General features: G+C 41.4%; 1 protein-coding gene across 5 annotated transcripts in view; it reads right to left on the bottom strand.

The window, feature by feature from the left end:
* CRIM1 (cysteine rich transmembrane BMP regulator 1) overlaps positions 1–18,201 on the bottom strand; it is a 192,677-nt gene that overhangs the window by 149,585 nt on the left and 24,891 nt on the right. For 3 of the 5 annotated variants that reach the window (XM_032239289.1, XM_032239291.1, XM_032239293.1), the window contains exon 2: positions 5–178. The exons of the other annotated variants lie outside the window; for them this stretch is intronic. In XM_032239289.1, coding sequence (XP_032095180.1) covers positions 5–178 — 174 coding nt within the window. The remainder of the gene's footprint in view (positions 1–4; positions 179–18,201) is intronic. 5 annotated transcript variants of the gene reach the window in all.

Genomic DNA, 18,201 nt, shown 5'->3' with positions numbered 1-18,201 from the left:
TTACCTTCAATTTTCTTTAAAGCTGAAAGGCACATATCCTGACTTGGAAACTCAAAGGGATTGCTGCAGGTTCGAATGGTGTTACATTCACATTTCCCATTGATTATATTGCAGCCAGCAATAAGGTTTTCATTGCATGGTTTAAAACCAAGCAGTTGGTCATCAGTCCAGTTCTCATCTGTAAAACAATTAACAACCAGATAATGTGTGTTTGCAGCTTCATTCAAAGGCCTGTCTGAGAGCAAAAATGCGCTGGGATGTCAAGATTAACATTCAATTTTGACAAATTGATTTGTGAAAGGCAGTCTGGTTGAAATTTTACAAATGAATGAAACCCAACTTCTTCATAATAATGGCAAAAACTAAAATAATAGCCATACACATAGGCGTTTAATAGCTATATGCACAAAGGTTTGAAATAAAAACCCACTACTTATGTGTTATTACAAAAACAATTGAGATGCCTTTAAAATGTTTAGTATCAAATAAAGATTCCTGGTTTTCATGTTCAATAAAATTACAAGAGTCACATTTGTCAATCTACAAAATTATTTTTTAAAAAGCTCTTTTTTGGCCACGTACAGTGGCTCATGTTTGCAATACCAACACTTCCAGAGGCCAAGGCAGGGGGACCACTTGAACCCAGGAGTTCATGACCAGCCTGGGCAACACAGGGAGACCCAGTCTCTACAAACATTTTTAAAAAATTAGCTGGGCATGGTGGTGCATGCCTGTGGTCCCAGCTACTCAGGAGGTTGAGGTGGAAGGATCACTTGAGTGCAGGAGGTTGAGGCTGCAGGACCCATGATCACACACCACTGCATTCCAGCCTGGGTGACAAAGTGAGAGACCCTGTCTCTTTAAAAAGCTAATTTTTTTTACTCTATTGGTAGAGACAAACTTCAGGTTTAAAACAGCTCTTCAACTTACTACATTAAGGCAGCTAAAAAAACATAAAAAATCAGACACCGCCAAAAGAATGACAATGAAGGGGATCCCCTCTAATGCATCTGGGGAATGACTGGTAGTGTCTATCACTGCCAACCCAAAGCCAGAAACAACAACAAAACTAAAGGGCTGCAGCTCGGTGACAGGCTGAGGTAACTGATTAATGAGATTGAGGCCAAATCAGGTTCTGACATGGAATGGAGCAGATCACCATAAATACAGTAGATTTTAAAAACAGCTACCATGGGACTCAGCTCCAAAAAAATGCAACAAATATGACAGAATCATATGCAGGGTCAATTCTTAATAATATTTCTCAGAGTTGAAACATCTCTTATAGGAAAACTAGACTATTTCTCTATGAATCTTTGGGCCATTATATTGGTTTTTTCCCGTACTTAACATTATCTTTAACAGATACTTTACCTACCTGAACTGGGTACTAACTGTTAAATAGTAAACACGTTTTCTGATAAGCATATCTGAAGAGAATTTTTAAAAGTACTTGAATTTAAGAAACCTTAAACCTGTTGCTCAAACTAAGGCAGGTATAAATGCCATTTTAAGAATCTGTTTTGGCTGGGCTCACACCTGTAATCCCAGCACTTTGGGTGGCCAAGGCAGGCAGATCACCTGAGACCAGCCTGGCCAACAATGATGAAAACCCGATCTCCATTAAAAATACAAAAATTAGCCGGGTGTGGTGGTGCTTGCCTGTGGTCCCAGCTACTCCGGAGGCTGAGGCAGGAGAATCACTGAACCTGGGAAGCAGAGATTATAGTGAGACAAGATCACGCCACTGCACTCCAGCCTAAGCAACAAAGCGAAACGCCATCTCAGCAAAAAAAAAAAAAAAAAAAAAAAAAAAAAAAAAAATCTCTTTTCAAAGAAGACAGTACAAACAAATGGCTCTGATTTTTATAGGGTAAGCTTTTATTGCTGGCATCATTGCTCAGTGCATAAGTTAGGCAAAAGTCCGCTCTCCCTGACTGAAATAAATAATTTTCTCATCAAGAGGTCTTTACAAGAACGTCATTTACTACATGAAGAGCTTCAGGGCGGTCCTTTGAAAAGGAATAATAGAAAATCTCTTGTGTTGGCCGGGCCCAGTGGCTCACACCTGTAATCGCAGCACTTTGGGAGGCCGAGGCAGGTGGATCACGAATTCAGGAGTTCAAGACCAGCCTGGCCAAGATGGTGAAACCCTGTCTCTACTAAAAATACAAAAATTAGGTGGGCATGGTGGTGGGTGCCTGTAGTCCCAGCTACTCAGGAAGCTGAGGCAGAGAATTGCTTAAATCCAGGAGGCGGAGGTTGCAGTGAGCCAAGATCACACCACTGCATTCCAGCCTGGGCGACAGAGTGAGACTCCATCTCAAAAAATGAAAAAAAAAAAAAAAAAATCTCTTGCGTTTTGATTTCAGGAGATCAGGCTCACTTATTTGATCAAAGCTTCAGCTTTTAGTAAAATGATTATCTTTCAGATTTGAAATTTATACAGACAAACAATTTATATTTTAATATTTGTTTTCTTATTTAGCCTATATTTGGTCCTGAGAAACAACATGTGTCTGTATATATATATATATACACACACACAGAGAGAGAGAGAGAGAGAGAGAGGAACAACCTATATACATATAAACACAACATATATATAAAACATACACACACAAAGGTACATTCCTATCTTCAACATATGAAATTACTAAAGTACTCTGAATGGAAAATCAGAAAAAGAACACCATATTGAAAAAATTTAACATGGACAAGGTGATATTTGTCTTCCGTTATAACAAAATGTGCATCCAAATGATTTCTTATCTCTGTTTAACTGTTAACATGCCAGTAGTGCTAGCATTTTACTACAGTTCAGTCAGATTTGTCATGAAGGAATTTTTGTGACTACATATGCAAATTTATAACTCAAAGATAGTTTAGCCCTACGAATTAAAAAAACCTTTAAGAAATTCAAGTAACATTTGAGCTGCTGAAAAAACTATGTATATTTCTCCTCCTTCCCTTCACAGTTTTGAGAGGAAAACTTTATGATGTTCTTATAAATACGTGTAGTTACTGAGTTGATTCTACTGCAGAATATTTTCCACAGTAAACATCCCTTCCCGCCATTATAATTGGAACTCCCTGAAGACATCCCTCTCCTGAACTACCACAATGTCCTCAAACCTGGCTCCCTGCCACTATTCTCTTGTCCCTCCACCTCATTCCCCACAATGTCCCCAGATCCATCTTCCTCAAAAAACAAACCTGCCCAGTGGTTCTCTTTTGGCAACAAGACAATGTCCCAGCTTCTTACAGTCGATTATCAGCTTCTTCATGACACGGGTTGTAGCTACTTCTGCAGATTCGTCTTTGACCAGTCCCTCTCACATCCTAATGCTTTGGGCCCACTGAGGCTCTCACGATAAACCCGCAGGAACTGCTCCCAGGCCTTACTTGGGAGTGTCGTCCTCCTGGAATACCTCCTTCCCTTCTTCCTCCGATAGCTCCTGCTCACCCTTCAAAACCTAGCTCAGATGTTACCTCTTCTGAGAAACCTTCTCCACCTGCCCCAGGAGAATAAGCTGCTTCATCTTCCATGCTCCCACAAACATCTGCACAGACCTGTTGTCCCCTATCACAGTGGTTTTATGTAAGCCGTAATTCCCCAGTAGACAAAGAAGCCTCACATACGTATATACATACACATGTGTATATATATGTGTATCTATTATACATACATATGTGTATACACACACATCACTGGTATGGTCAATGCAGTTGTCTGTGTTTGTCTTTTTATTAAACAAAAAAGTACCTAATTGAAAAATGTGTGTGTGTGTGTGTGTGTGTATATATATACACACACACACACACACACACACACATATACATATATACACACATATCTAAAAATCACAAGGAAAACTTTCAAGATACTATAAAGAACATGTTTATACAATACAAATCTATTTTAAAAGCTTATCATTACAGCATTGTATGTGGCACACATTTCAAAGAAATGCTTGGAATATTGGGTGCATTTCTCAGTAGGCATCACCTGTCATTACTCTCTTCCCCTGTTCACCTCTAAGACTTCAACCTCTTATCACCTGGATGGCATCAACAGTCCTTCCAAGAAGCCCATCTCACAGCCAGCTGGTTTTCACTGCCAGATTCTTTCCTCTGCCTCCCCACAGGAAGATCATTTCCCCCAAACCTGGAATTAGAACTAAAAGGCCTTTGATGAGGCTGCTGGCCCCTTGCTGTTTTCTGCATCTTTCTCAGCAGAAGCTTCCTGGCAGCGGCAGCAGACTCATCTGAAGATGCTCAAGTGAGGACTGTACCTGAAGATGCTCAGGTGAGGGTGACCATTCCCCTCAGAAACATTGCTGCCACTATGTCCAGCCAGGAAGCATCTCTGACTCTAAGGCTAACAACATCTTGGACACTTTAAATTTTTTTCTGAGAGTAAACCCTTTTAATTATCTGCCCCCTCATAATCAATACTTTGTATTTTTTTTTCCCCTTGGGAAATAGTTTTCCTAGTAACCACTGCTTCATAGGATCAAGTACCACATGCTACCGAGACAAATGCTTTTCTGGTATTCGATTACAGAATATTATATTTTAAAATAATTTAACAAGATCAACAAGGACTGAAAGCAAAAATGTAATGAGGTTTGATTACAGAAATCAAATCTGAGCCTAAGAGTTCTGCTGACAGCACTTGGCAAATTATGTTTTCAAATCTCTCTTTTCCTAAGTGAATCCACAAACATAGCACAAGAATCGAGGTTCTGGTTCTCTACGAGTTCCTGGTTTTTCCTTGGAATGGTCAGTAAAAAAAAGTTAAAAACAGAGGTACTGGCCTTTAACTATATCAAGCAGGTTTTTTCCTGGTACCCTAAATGTGACAAGATGTAGTCTCCTAGCCTGAAAGGTCAAGACAACTGAGGTACCTCTGTAAATGTATTTTTAAGTTTGTAATTTGTGCAAGATACTAAATTAGGATATTAGGTAAGTTACTTTCTCTAAGTATAGAGAAACCTATTAATTTCATGAATGAATTCAAATTCATGCATGTTCAAATATGTCCAATATTGAGTACTATAGTGAAGTGGCAGGTATATTTAACTGCTAAACCAACACTTCCACTTGGATATTCAGAAGACATCTTGAAATACTTTTTCGCATGACAAGCACTGTACTTCAGTATGCAGCAGAATTACTTTATGTGTATTTCCCATTTCAGTCCACAGAACATTAATAAGATGTGTAACTGAGGGCTGAAATTTAATAAACCTGTACTGCTTCGATCAAGGGCATTCGTCAAGGAAACTAATTTTTATTTTATTATTTTGTTTAATTACTTATCATTTTACTTTACTGAAAGTACATGGTGAATACAATAACTTACTAGCACAATTTGGTGCCACAGCCTCTATTCACACTAACGTATCAGGAGTTTTACGTACCACTGTTTTTGTACTATCAGTGCAAAGTGCAAACAGAAAAAAAAGCGAATAAAATGTTAATATTATTATGAAAATAGTTTTGACCTCATGTACCACCTGAAAAGGGCTTGGGGTTTCTCAGGGGTCTGTAGCCCACACTTTGAGAAATGCTATTCTAAAGAGCATGTCTTGCAGGTACACCTGGGCCAAGGAATAACAGAGAATGCTGGGTACCTCTTCTAACAGTTACCGTGGAATCATAAAAATGAGTGTTTCTTTAACGTCATTTTGTTAATATGTAACTGGTAAATAGGAAAATGGTGTCAGTGTAATACAGATGTTCTGTTGGTTCTCATGTGATTTTTCCCAGCACATTAATGTTCTAAAAAAGTCAAAAGTGCCAGGAGCAGTGGCTCACCCCTGTAATCCCAGCACTTTGAGAGACTAAGAAAGGCAGATCACTTCAGACCAGGAGTTCAAGACCAGCCTGGGCAACACGGCGAAATCCTGTCTCTACAAAAAACACAAAACTAGCCGGGCATGGTGGTGCGTGCTTGTAACCCCAGCTACTTGAGAGGCAGAGGCTTGAGAATTGCTCACACTTGGGAGGTGGAGGTTGCAATGAGCCAAGATCGCACCACTGCACTCCAGTTTGGGCTCTGTCAAAATAAATAAATAAAAATAAATATCAGGAACAAGTTTTCTCACAATTAAAAGTCTTACCAGTATATGGAAGACCTTAAGAAAAGGCCGTTAATCTTGCTTAAATTCCTTTCTTTAGTGCAAGAAATGACTGCTCTCATGGTTAAAATGTCCTCTATATTAAACTACCTGGGGAAACTGCAAGAAGAAATGAGAAAGCTGGAGACACTTTCCCTTGTATTTCTAAATAAATAAATAACCAAAATCCATGATGAAGAAACTACATGATCTTATGCTTAATTCTGTTAACACTGGTCTCCATTAAAAGTGACCCTCTTCAATACCCCATGAACTGAAAGAAAGCAGAATGAGCTTTGGACTGTGCACATCTGCAAAGGATGAGCTACCAGAGATCCAGGTGCAAATAAATGCCAGGGGCAGCTTACCTGGGCCAATATTTTGATTTGAGTTCTTGTTTGCATTTATCCTCTATGCATACAGTTGCCTAGATCTCGAGTAACCTTCCTCAACCCTATTTTTTCCCAACAGCTCTGTTATTTTTAGTGTAATGAGTGATTTTACAGAATATGAGGTTTTTAATTTGCTTTTCAAGAGTGGACAACATGTTGCCAAAATAGAAAACACCTGTACTTCCTATACCTACATTCAGTCTTGTCCTGGACTTATTCTTCCTCCTCTAGAATATCTTTCAACAGGCGGGGCACGGTGGCTCATGCCCATAATCCCAGCACTGTGAAGGGCCAAGGTGGGCAGATCACCTGAGGTCAGGAGTTTGAGACCAGCCTGGCCAACATGGGGAAACATCGTCTCTACTAAAACTACAAAAATTAGCTGGGCATGGTGGCGCATGCCTGTAGTCCTGGCTACACAGGAAGCTGAGGTAGGAGAATCACTTGAACTCAGGAGGCAGAGGCTGCAGTGAGCCAAGATCGTTATCATTGCACTCCAGCCTGGGCAACAGAGCGAGACTCCATCTAAAAATAATAAAAAAGTATCTTTCAATATTCTTGGTGATGCCAGAAAATTCTTTCCTTCCACATTTGACCTAAGAGATTTTCAATGCAAAAGCTAGTTAGAAAGAAGTTTCCATCCTGAGGGCAGGAAAGGGGGCACTAAGAAGGATGTGAGGAAAGAGGCCTCTTATAAGATGTATGGAGGCACAACCAACACCACATCTAAGCAGCAGCAGCTCCAGGGGATACAGACCATCTGTGCTCAGGAACTAGCTGTGGCAACACTAGCCTAAGTGGTCCTGGATTCAACCTCTATGCCCTTCAACATGCCTTTCCATCTGCTTGCTGGTGTCTGAAATACCACTAACATGGAACAAAACATTTCAGGTATGAGTGCACTTACTGGACAAAGTACTGTGTGTTCATATGAAATTTCCACCAGCCTGAAGGTGGAAAGCATTTATATGCTCAGATTCTTACCTTTTCCTCCCTGTATCTGTTTAGGTTAATAGAGTTTACTCCAAACCACGAGATAGCTGCACCCCATTATATGGCAATCCACTTACCAGAAATATGCTATAGCAGGTATTAAAAAGCAAGAAACAAATTCACGGTACACACTTAGAAGCTCACAGTAATGGAATTCTGTTGGCAGAAGAGAAGCTTCTGGGAATATATATCAAATTAATTCTCCAGCTGTTCACATCCCTGTGGCTACAGGAAGATGCAAATAGCTAATACTGGCATCTCCTTTCATGCCAGCCTAGAAACTCCAGTGTAATGTAAAATTGCTGCTCTTAACTCCCCCAGCTCCGGGCTGGCTGTTATCAGACATTCAGTTCTGCTGGAGGAGGAATCTAATGCAGTCTGCTTTCATTCTCTCTGCTTCAAGCTTAAGGCCTATGTTCCCAAAGCTGGTGCTTCCTTCTCCTCTTCCTTGTGCTATAATCAATGCAAAGCAGGAAGGACAAATTTATGGTTATCAGTAGAAATGATTCATGCTACAAAAATGTATTTTTCTGACGTTTCTACAAAGTGAAACTATTTTAGGCATATGTAACTATAAACCAGAGTGGACACAGCCTGAACCTTTCAAACAATAGAATGCAGAAATGTGGACACAAATATTTGTTGAAGACTAACTCTTAAATTGATGCAAACATCTAAATGTATAACAAACACCAAGAACACTGACTGGTATTATGTCCAAGTGAGGAATTCACTGAAAAACAAGAAGTACTGATCCGATATAAATCGACTTACAGCAAAATATTTGTTAATAAGCCTGTGTCCCATTGCTATACTTTTCATCATACACCTCAGCAATAGAAGTGACAGAGAAACACCAGTTTCATGTTTCATGAAACAAGAAACGATGAGGACAGGAGAGATTGGGGCTACAAGACACAACTCTCCTACTTCACAGTTCTGTCTAGCCTAGGGACCATCTTAAACTATATATGAAGAAACAGCCAGAGGAGGATGGTGTAGCAGAGAGGGCCCTGGCCCAGGAGACCACAACCTTAGCTCTGTCACTCATTCACAGCAGGACCCTCCACAAGGCATGTAGCTCTCTAAGCTCCAATTTTTTAATTACAAAAAGAACGTGGAATGGATACTTCATGAGGTCCCTTTAGACTTTATCCTCCTGTTTGACTCTGGCACCTTTATTGAAATTGTACAATGCTAACAATTTCTTGGAAACCGTGCCTATGGCAGTCACAATTTAAATTTAAAATAATGTTCCATTATCAGACCAATTTGACTTCATTTTGAAAACGAAGTCAATATGGAGAGTTAAGGCAAGCCAAAGGTCTTTTAATGTAGTAAATATCACTTCCCAGGACCTTTCTAGCATTTCCATTCTTAGAGGATTCACTAGCTGAGGTCTCAGTAAATCTTCTCATTTAATAAAACAGAATTGGCCATGAACTGACAATTGTTGAAGCATTCTGTCCTTACACAATTGTCTCTACTTCTGTGTACACTTGGAAGTTTCTATAATAAAAAAGAGTTTTTAATGGGAGGGGCTTACAGGAAACTTACCAAATGCTTAAAAACGAAGAACAACGGAAGCACCGTATGTTAACATTGATGGGACACAGCTAGGGACAGTGTTTAAAGGGAAATCTCACAAGGCATAAGAAAGGTTAAAAAAAAAAAAAAAAAAGATGCACTAAGCATCCAACTGAAGAAATAGAAAAAAGAGCAACAAAGCAAGTCCAGGCCGGGCGCGGTGGCTCAAGCCTGTAATCCCAGCACTTTGGGAGGCCGAGGCGGGTGGATCACGAGGTCAAGAGATCGAAACCATCCTGGTCAACACGGTGAAACCCCGTCTCTACTAAAAATACAAAAAAAAATTAGCTGGGCATGGTGGCGCGTGCCTGTAATCCCAGCTATTCAGGAGGCTGAGGCAGGAGAATTGCCTGAACCCAGGAGGCGGAGGTTGCGGTGAGCCGAGATCGCGCCATTGCACTCCAGCCTGGGTAACATGAGTGAAACTCCGTCTCAAAAAAAAAAAGCAAGTCCAAAGAATCAAAAAGGATAGAAATAATAAATATATGGAGAAAGTAAAAGCAAAAAAATCTGGTTCTTCAGAAAGATTATTAAAACATCTTATAAATGGCTTTTTTTTTTTTTTGAGTCGGAGTTTCGCTCTTGTTACCCAGGCTGGAGTGCAATGGCGCGATCTCGGCTCACCGCAACCTCCGCCTCCTGGGTTCAGGCAATTCTCCTGCCTCAGCCTCCTGAGTAGCTTGGATTACAGGCACGCGCCACCATGCCCAGCTAATTTTTTTGTATTTTTTAGTAGAGACGGGGTTTCACCATTTTGACCAGGATGGTCTCGATCTCTTGACCTCGTGATCCACCCGCCTCGGCCTCCCAAAGTGCTGGGATTACAGGCGTGAGCCACCGCGCCCGGCCCATGGCTTTTGATGAATAGTTGCACACAGCATGTTAACTCATCCAGATACTTTGATACATATATTTTTCAATCACTTTCTCTTCTGACATTTTACCAGGAAGTTACTCAAAGTTATACACTAAATGGCTCCATTTCAGAAACTTTTTAAATCACCAAGGTAGGTATTTAATATCCATTTACATACTTTCCTAGCTGCAGTTAGTCTGACTGTACTCTGTGGCACAGAACTTAACTCTCTTATATTCCCTCTGCTTTGAGAGTAGAAGCCAATCGTTTCCAAGGCAAATCTCAGGTCTTCTCCCTGAGAGAAGGCTCTTCTTCTGGAGACTCTCAGGTCCTTCTCCCTGATAGAAGGCTAGGTCAGCCTTTATCCAGGCATATGCCATGATTAAGCAATGCAGCTGTCTCTGAACTGGATGTCCAGGAAAAAATGTAGCTGCATGTTTATCCAGCTTCAAAGGATATCAATTTTCAGTTATCAAACATGCTCTTACTTAAAAATTAATAAATCTTGGCTCAGGAAAAAAGTATCTTGGAGAAATGTCTAATTATTTCCTATCTGATCTCTTCATAAGATACTCTAAAAAGCCATCCTTGGATTAAGCCAAGTCATTAAGCTGTCTCTTACATACCTGGTTCAGTGTTTTATCCTCCTACAGAGGTGCTTTAAAGTAAATAACACCCAGCAAGGGGTGTTAAGAGAACAGCCCAACCAAACGTCTTTTTTTTTTTTTTTTTTTCTGAGATGGAGTTTCACTCTTGTTGCCCAGGCTCGAGTGCAATGGGGCCATCTCAGCTCACCGCAACCTCCGTCACCCGGGTTCAAGGGATTCTCCTGCCTCAGCCTCCTGAGTAGCTGGGATTACAGGCATGTGCCACCACATTCAGCTAATTTGGTATTTTTAGTAAACATGGGGTTTCTCCACGTTTCAGGCAGGTCTCAAACTCCCGACCTCAGGTGATCCACCCACCTCGGCCTCCCAAAGTGAGCCACAACGCCCAGCCCAAACTTCTTAAGGATATGAAGTTGCAAAGCAATGGTCTATAAAATGAAGTCCAACATGCGGTCATTTGAGTCCCTGGCATGGAACGCAATGCCAATTTAGACTTGATCCCAACATACTTCTTCAGCCTCATCTCTTCCATGCCTCCTTCTTCCTCCAGTAAGGCTCAGTGACTATGAATTGCCTAAATGCCCTATGTTGTTTCATGACTTTGATGGCTGTTCTCTCTTCCTAGAAAGCTACTGCTCTTCACCTGCACTGAAAACTCCTCCTCAGTGATTAATACTTTCTTTAGGTTTCCCCTCTCTATAGGGACTGAATGATTATTTCCAATGTAAGACTTCTGCATATCTATTAAAATTATTTCACTTACAGCAGCACATTGAAATTGTTCATCTAATCTTCTTTACCAGAAGTGGGTTCTTTGAAACTAAGGATCTACTTTTTACTCTTCATCACTGAACTGTCATACGGCTTAGCAAATAGTAGCTTGGCAAAATAAATGCCTGCAGAAGGAATAAATAGGGACAGGGAGGATGAGCACATGAATTTAAACAAAGCAAGTGAGTCTTTAAGTGGCAAACTTTTTCTGGAAAGTAAGTGTGGTGGTAGAGGAAGAAAGTCAATTATTTAGAAATAACAAGAGAAACATCTTTGGATCTCAGCCTTTCTACTTGTGAAATATTAATATTAACTCAAGTTTTCTTTTAACCTCAATACCATATTAAGCAACACTTCCATAATCAGCATTTATGACATGTTGAATGAGTGAATGAATATACTATGCCTCAACCATGTTAAATAACTTAAATAATAAACTTTTAATCTCTCTTTCTGCCACTCCTGTATATTATGACAATAACTAGATAATGTGACACATAAACATGTTAATGCTTCTTGCCAGAATGTGGCTTGAGGACATGAATAATGCACAGTACCATTTTATAAATATTATTGGATACTCTAACCTAAAATCTGTTAGTGAAATCACCAATAGTAAACCAGAAAACTACATATGGGAATTACACATATCCAAAAGTGTGAACCACCAGGGTGAAAAGAAATATGACCAGAACTTCTAACGATTAAATGCACATGGTGCTCTGAAAACAGGCACTTTGAAGGAGATACATTTTTCATTATACTAGTGAACAGGTAGCATAGATAATAAAGCACGTTTCACCCCCCGAGACTAATCTTCTGATAACAGCTAACACTCACTGGGCACTTTCTATGTGCCACAGAGTGGAATAAGCACTCTCCATGGTTTAATCAGTTTCACTGAAGAGGGAAGCTGAACAATCTAGATCTAAATCCCATATAGGCTGTCTCCCAGCAGGGGACGTGAGAAACTGAAGAAATAGGAAAGTGAGGTTGCCAAAGGCTGGGCAAAACTTCAAGTTCATGTCAACCCAGAAGACCTGAGCATCAGTGAAAAGAAGGGCAGGAATACCACTAATTCTCCCATCTCACTCTGATGAGGTCTGTCTCCAGTGAATATGGCCTGGAGACTCCTCCTGATGGTCCTTTAACCACAAGGACAAGCAGAGGCTCCTCTATGACACCTTGCAGCCAAGACAAACAGAGCTGCAGAAGTACCTTTGGAGCCATCAGAACAGAAAACCCAACAATATAAACATGATCTCAACTCATCTATCATCCAGGAAACAAGGGGTTCTTTGCTAAGACCTTAATATACAGCAATACTCTGAATAGCAAATAATAGTTTTTAAAAGGTGTAATGATCTGGAAGTAGCAATAAGGAATCTTTTCAGGATAATAACTGTGAATTCAGCTAGCAATCATTTTTGCAAGGAATGCTTTTACAAATCAACTTCAGCACTACTGTGCACTTTACCTTAATAATTTATCTGAAGTCTTCAAAATAAGCCAAGTGGAAGATAAATGAAAGAGTAATATAAATTACAACAATTATATTACTGATCCTTGCCATTAACTCTAATACTGTTCTACAAAGAAATGTCTTCCCTAAATATCTTGCCTAAAAACCCAAACCTTTGATTATTTTTTCTTCCTTTTTTTTTTTTTTTTTTTGGTGAAGCAAGATTACATTTCATCTTATTTATTCCTACTATATACTCCAAGAATCTGGTCCCAGCAACAAAACAAAACTGCCAGCAATATTCAATGAATACTGCTTCATATGTACAGCATACCACTTCCTAGTTACCTGGTTTCATCATTAAGATCCACATGATTAGCGTATGTTTAGGTGGACAGTAGTGCTATAAATTAGAAATGAGAACCAGAGAGGCAACTGTGGCCTATTAAGAAACCTCGCAACACAGGGCCTGATCCACTGATTTTAAAGGCATCAAGTCCTCGAAATTCATTTTAAAACTCTCCAGAAAGAAGCAAATATAAATTAGGGGACAATGAAAAGCAGGACTCTTGCCTTAGGCCATGTTAAGAAATGAATATGAATACCTTGGAAGGACTATGATTTACACAGCAGTGATCTGATCCCTAACATTCACGTGAAATAAACCAGACAACTGTAACAAGAACACAGAAAGATTAAAAAATCTTAAGAACATGTTTGAAAAACATATTTAAACAATTCTCACAAAACTGGAGTTTCCTTTGTGTAGTATCTTACTTCTATACCTAACAGACACTCAGCTCCAAGTCACTGGATCGTCAGTTTAGGGTTCCAGAGATGACAGCACAAACCGTAACTAGAAATTTAGGATGGCACTCTCCTGACCACAAGGTCACATTGATAAATGAGGCCTGGGCCTAGCCCTGGCTGACCCTCCAGTTACCTCCCACTGTGTAGCCGGCACCTCTTCTCCTCCCTGGCTACTGCGGCCTCAAGGCTTTGGCACTTGTGTTCCATCTGTCTGGAACATCCTACTCCAGGTGTGTGCACGGTTCACTCCAGCACACCTTCAGGTCTTCAATCAGACTCGACTACCTGCAACACTACCAGACCACGAAAACTGCAAACCAGACACCACTGTGGCCGTCTCTGTCCCCTTTCTCAGATTTTTCTCCATAGCACTTCTCTCCTCTGGTATGCTGTATGTTTTCCTTACTAATTTGGCTGATTCTACCAGAAAGCTCCAGTTAGTGGGAATTTTTGCCTTGTTCACTGCTGTGTCTTCTGCACCTGGAACAGGGCTCAGGACATAGCAGGGCCTCCATAAATATTTACTAAATCAGCTGTTTCCCTGAGTATACTATGCATATTCACTCCAACGGCATTTACAGGTCCCATTCCTCTGCTTAGGAACACTTTTTTTCCCTCCTGTCTTCCTAGAAAGCTGCTACTACCATGCCGTGCCCAGCTTAAATATCTTTTCTTCAAAGAAGTCTGATTTTCAATTTTCTCCCACCCATCCCTCTCTTTCCAGCACCCCAAACCCAGCACTCTTCCCTATCCTAAGGCATTGCTGAGCTTCCTGGGAGCAGAAACTGCCTCGCTCATTTCTATACCCACTCCGTGCTGAACACACAGCAGGCCGCAATATCCACCTGCTGAAGTAAATGAATGGTAAACCTGAGTAAGTGACTGCTCTATGAGGTAACTAATATTATTCTCTACTAATAATACTGCATGGAAAAAAAACAGCAGCTTTAAAAATGTTCTGTAGGTATCGAAGTTTCAGGTTTGTTTATTCACTGCTTATGCACTCATATCGAAAATCTTTTGGGAATGGCTGAGATGCAAAGAAACAAACTTTATAATAATTCAGGCCTTCCAAGGACTAGCAAACAGGTAACTTTCAGATATTTTTAAACACAGTAGTGTCAAAATTAAGGAAAAAAATTTTATAGACTTCTACATTTCAAATTAGAATACATGTAGGCATAAATATACACATAGAAAATAATTAGCTTTCAAAAGAAAATGTAAATAAAACAGGTATGAATCAGTCCTTTTTCCACATGCTACAGCAATATGTATTCTCATATGCAGTTACAAGTAGGTGGATTTTTGAAGATCATGATTCTGTCATGTTATTCCATTTAAAGTTGGTGTTTATAGTGGGAAAAAAGTCTCAGAAAAACTATCCAAATGACAAAGCTCACAATTTGTGGAAATACATCTAATTACTATTTTATTAGGTTCGGTACACATTTCAAGAACTAACAGCTTTTAGGATATAAAAAGAAATACCAAACGCAGACAATTCCCAAAGGATGCTCTGATCAAATCCAGATCCTATGTAACGAACAATAATGATCACCAAATTTCAAAAGATTAGAATACAGAGATGCCCAGCTTTACATTTATGTGTATGCACTTGTTCTTTAAGAATTCCATTGTTTTGAACTTCCAATTTATGGAAGACTGGTAAGTTCTCAGGGCAGACCAGAAGACGCACACGTTGATCGGGAGGCACAGGCCAACTGGGCTGTGGCACTGCCTGCAACATCACAACGGGCCTCGCCTGGTGTCTTTCTTATCAATCGAATGGAGGAAAGGGGTGCTGTATGCTGGGCTTGTAGGCCCAATAAATTAGTGCAATAACCAAGACACTTCTATTTAACACCAGGGCCACTATTCTAGGGCTTCATAAAAGGACATTAGCACCCTTTCTTCAGACAGGATGTGTGGCACGGCCACGGAGCACTAATTATCATTCAAGACTACCTTGGGCACAGAAGTTAATTTACTCAGCACAGAGGGATTCCGGTTGCACAGGAAACACAAGCCCTTCAGGTATGGTGGCAGTAAGGATCGCACTTCACTTAAAACAGGTGTTTCAGAAACAGACTCTGCCTATAGTTTCTATTCCTTTCCCAAGAGCACGGAATTTAATTTTAAACATCCCCAATGAGAAGCTGGCTTGTCAACACGTGCAGTTTGGAAACAGCATGATGTGCTAGTAGTTCCACAAGGGTTTGCCGAGGCAGTTCCAGGCCCTGGTTCTGCATCCTGATTCTGCCAAAGGCTTTAAATGGGAGGAAGATGAGGATATAAGGTTCCCTAATCCTGGAGAGGGGCAAGGAGCTGGTGGGCATATCATTGCCCTGAGGCTCATCCTCAGGTTTTTTGGAAACCTCTCCGAGGGAGGTAACAGACCTAAGCGTGGTCCACGTGCGTCTGCCAATGACAGAAAATGGAAAGGGATGGGTGAGTAACAATTGGCCTCACACTTGGATGTGTACCCATCCCTTTCACTAACCCCAGTGGCTCTTATCTTTGCCAAGGCTAGGCATGTTAAAAAGCAGTGGGGTCTCCAAATGGGGTGTGCTTTTCTCTAAAATAAAAATGGCAGGAAAGGTTTTTTGTTTGTTTTTTGTTTTGAGATGGAGTCTCACTCTACCACCCAGGCGGGAGTGCAGTGCTGCAATCTTGGCTCACTGCAACCTCTGCCTCTAGGTTCAGGCCATTCTCATGTCTCAGCCTCCTGAGTAGCTGAGATTACAGGTGCAAGCCACTGCACCCAGCTGGAAGTTTCTTTAGGAGGGTCTTTCCTGTTTTCTAACATATTTGGTTTCTAAACTGAGCAGTGCGTCTAGTCCACACAGTCACTGGACATTCCTTCTCTCATCTATCACCTTTGTCATCTCCTACTACAATTTCCTCTGCCTTCTGGCCTGCTCCTCCTCCTTCCCCTCACATCCTTTCCTCCTCACCCCAGCTGCTCTGGCAGCTCACCTTCCTGAGCCTGGCTCTGCCAGAGGCCCCAGCCCAAGGCCTGGTCTAAGGAAAACTGCCTGCTCCCTGCCCTGCCAGCCCCACCCCCAGTGTAGGAGTCCAGCAGGGGCTGCCTGAGGGACCGCACTGGGCAGCATTTCCTTTCCCTCTATCCCACCTCAAGGCCATGGGGCACTCCTTCCCCCTCCCCCAAGTCCTTCCTGTTTCCCAGGCCAAGTCCATCCAGGACACTCAACTGCCGGGGGTCAGAGTGCCACATTCCAGTGGCTTCACACCACCACTGGGAGGGCTCTGGATTCCTGCGTGGGGGGTAGGGGCGGGGGCGAGGGCAAGGGCAAGGGCAAGGCGGCAGGCAGGGAGGCTGGCAGGGAAAAGTTCAGCAGAGGCTTGATCCAGCCCACTGTCCTCTGTATTCTGGGACAAAGTCATGGGGCAGGAAGAGCAGCAGGGGGTCCCAGGAGTTCCCTCCATAGTGGGCAAGGGAAAGCTCCTCGACCTCTTCAGGTTAGGCAGGAAAAAGTGGCCATAGCTGCAGACATAGTGGAAATTTTTTCAAAAATAAGAGAACATAACAAATTTTTATGGGTCTCAATCCCTTAATCTGTAAAATTAGGCTGGTCTAAAGGTGCTTTGCTGAGGAAACTTCCAATGCCACAATTCTGATTCCTGGTATGGCAACAGTCCTCTGACCGCTGTCATTTTCAAAGTCTGAGGTCTTTTTGGCTAACAAATAGCCACATAACACTTTCATTCAGAGGGCAAACCAAACTTCAACCTCCCTAAATTCTCCCGTTGCAATACTGGATTTCTTTGCCTTGCAGACTCAGTGTCTCCCAAACTTTATGTCCTTCTTTTGATTTCTTTGTCCTGTAGGTTTTAACTTTGTAGAGCCCTGGGTTCAAACCCACAGGATCTGGCCTCTCAAGGGCTTCCAACTCCTTCTGCTTGCAGGCTCCCAAGGCTGATGAAATTAAGCTCCAGGATGTGCATACTATTAAAGTCACCCTCTAGAGCTTAGGGCTGCAGCATGATGGGACTGAATAACTCTGACCCCATGTGGACCCAAGAGGAGCAGCTCAGAGTACCATGACATAGTGTGCAGTGCCAAATCCCTCCAACACAACAGTACCGCTCCACTGGAACTCAAAAAAGGAAGCTGGCAACGAATAAATAGCATAAACAGGTGAATAGGCAGACTTCAGCTTGGTCTCGTGCGGGAGAATGGGGAGCAGGATAACATGGCTGGACCGGCACTCTGAGGACAGGAGTACCTGACTGATGGGTGTAGACACTGGAACAGAAGGAAAGGGAAAATGGTGCTGGGGAGTCTGGGAAGGAGTCAATGAAGAGGACCCCACTTAGGGCTGCCATTCATGCATTAGAGTCACTAGAAGCATTGTAGTTAGGTTCTGCCTCTGTAAGACAGTCCATGGAGAAAGTATCCCTGGAGTGGTCAAAGTCTATCAACTGTACTTCAACTAAATGTCAACTAAATGTCTACATTCCTCCTGTACACACATTTTCTTTTTTAAACCAAACTATTGTTTTTAATAAATCTTTATGGTTAAGTTTGATCATACAGTAAATCTATGGGTAAGATGATTAATAAGATCCCACA

Source organism: Sapajus apella, unplaced genomic scaffold (assembly GCF_009761245.1).
Source record: "Sapajus apella isolate SASKATOON/1434 unplaced genomic scaffold, GSC_monkey_1.0 scaffold44, whole genome shotgun sequence".
Taxonomy (NCBI): Eukaryota; Metazoa; Chordata; class Mammalia; order Primates; family Cebidae; genus Sapajus; species Sapajus apella.
Note: the sequence above shows the minus strand (reverse complement) of the source record. Positions and strands in the feature narration are given on the sequence as shown.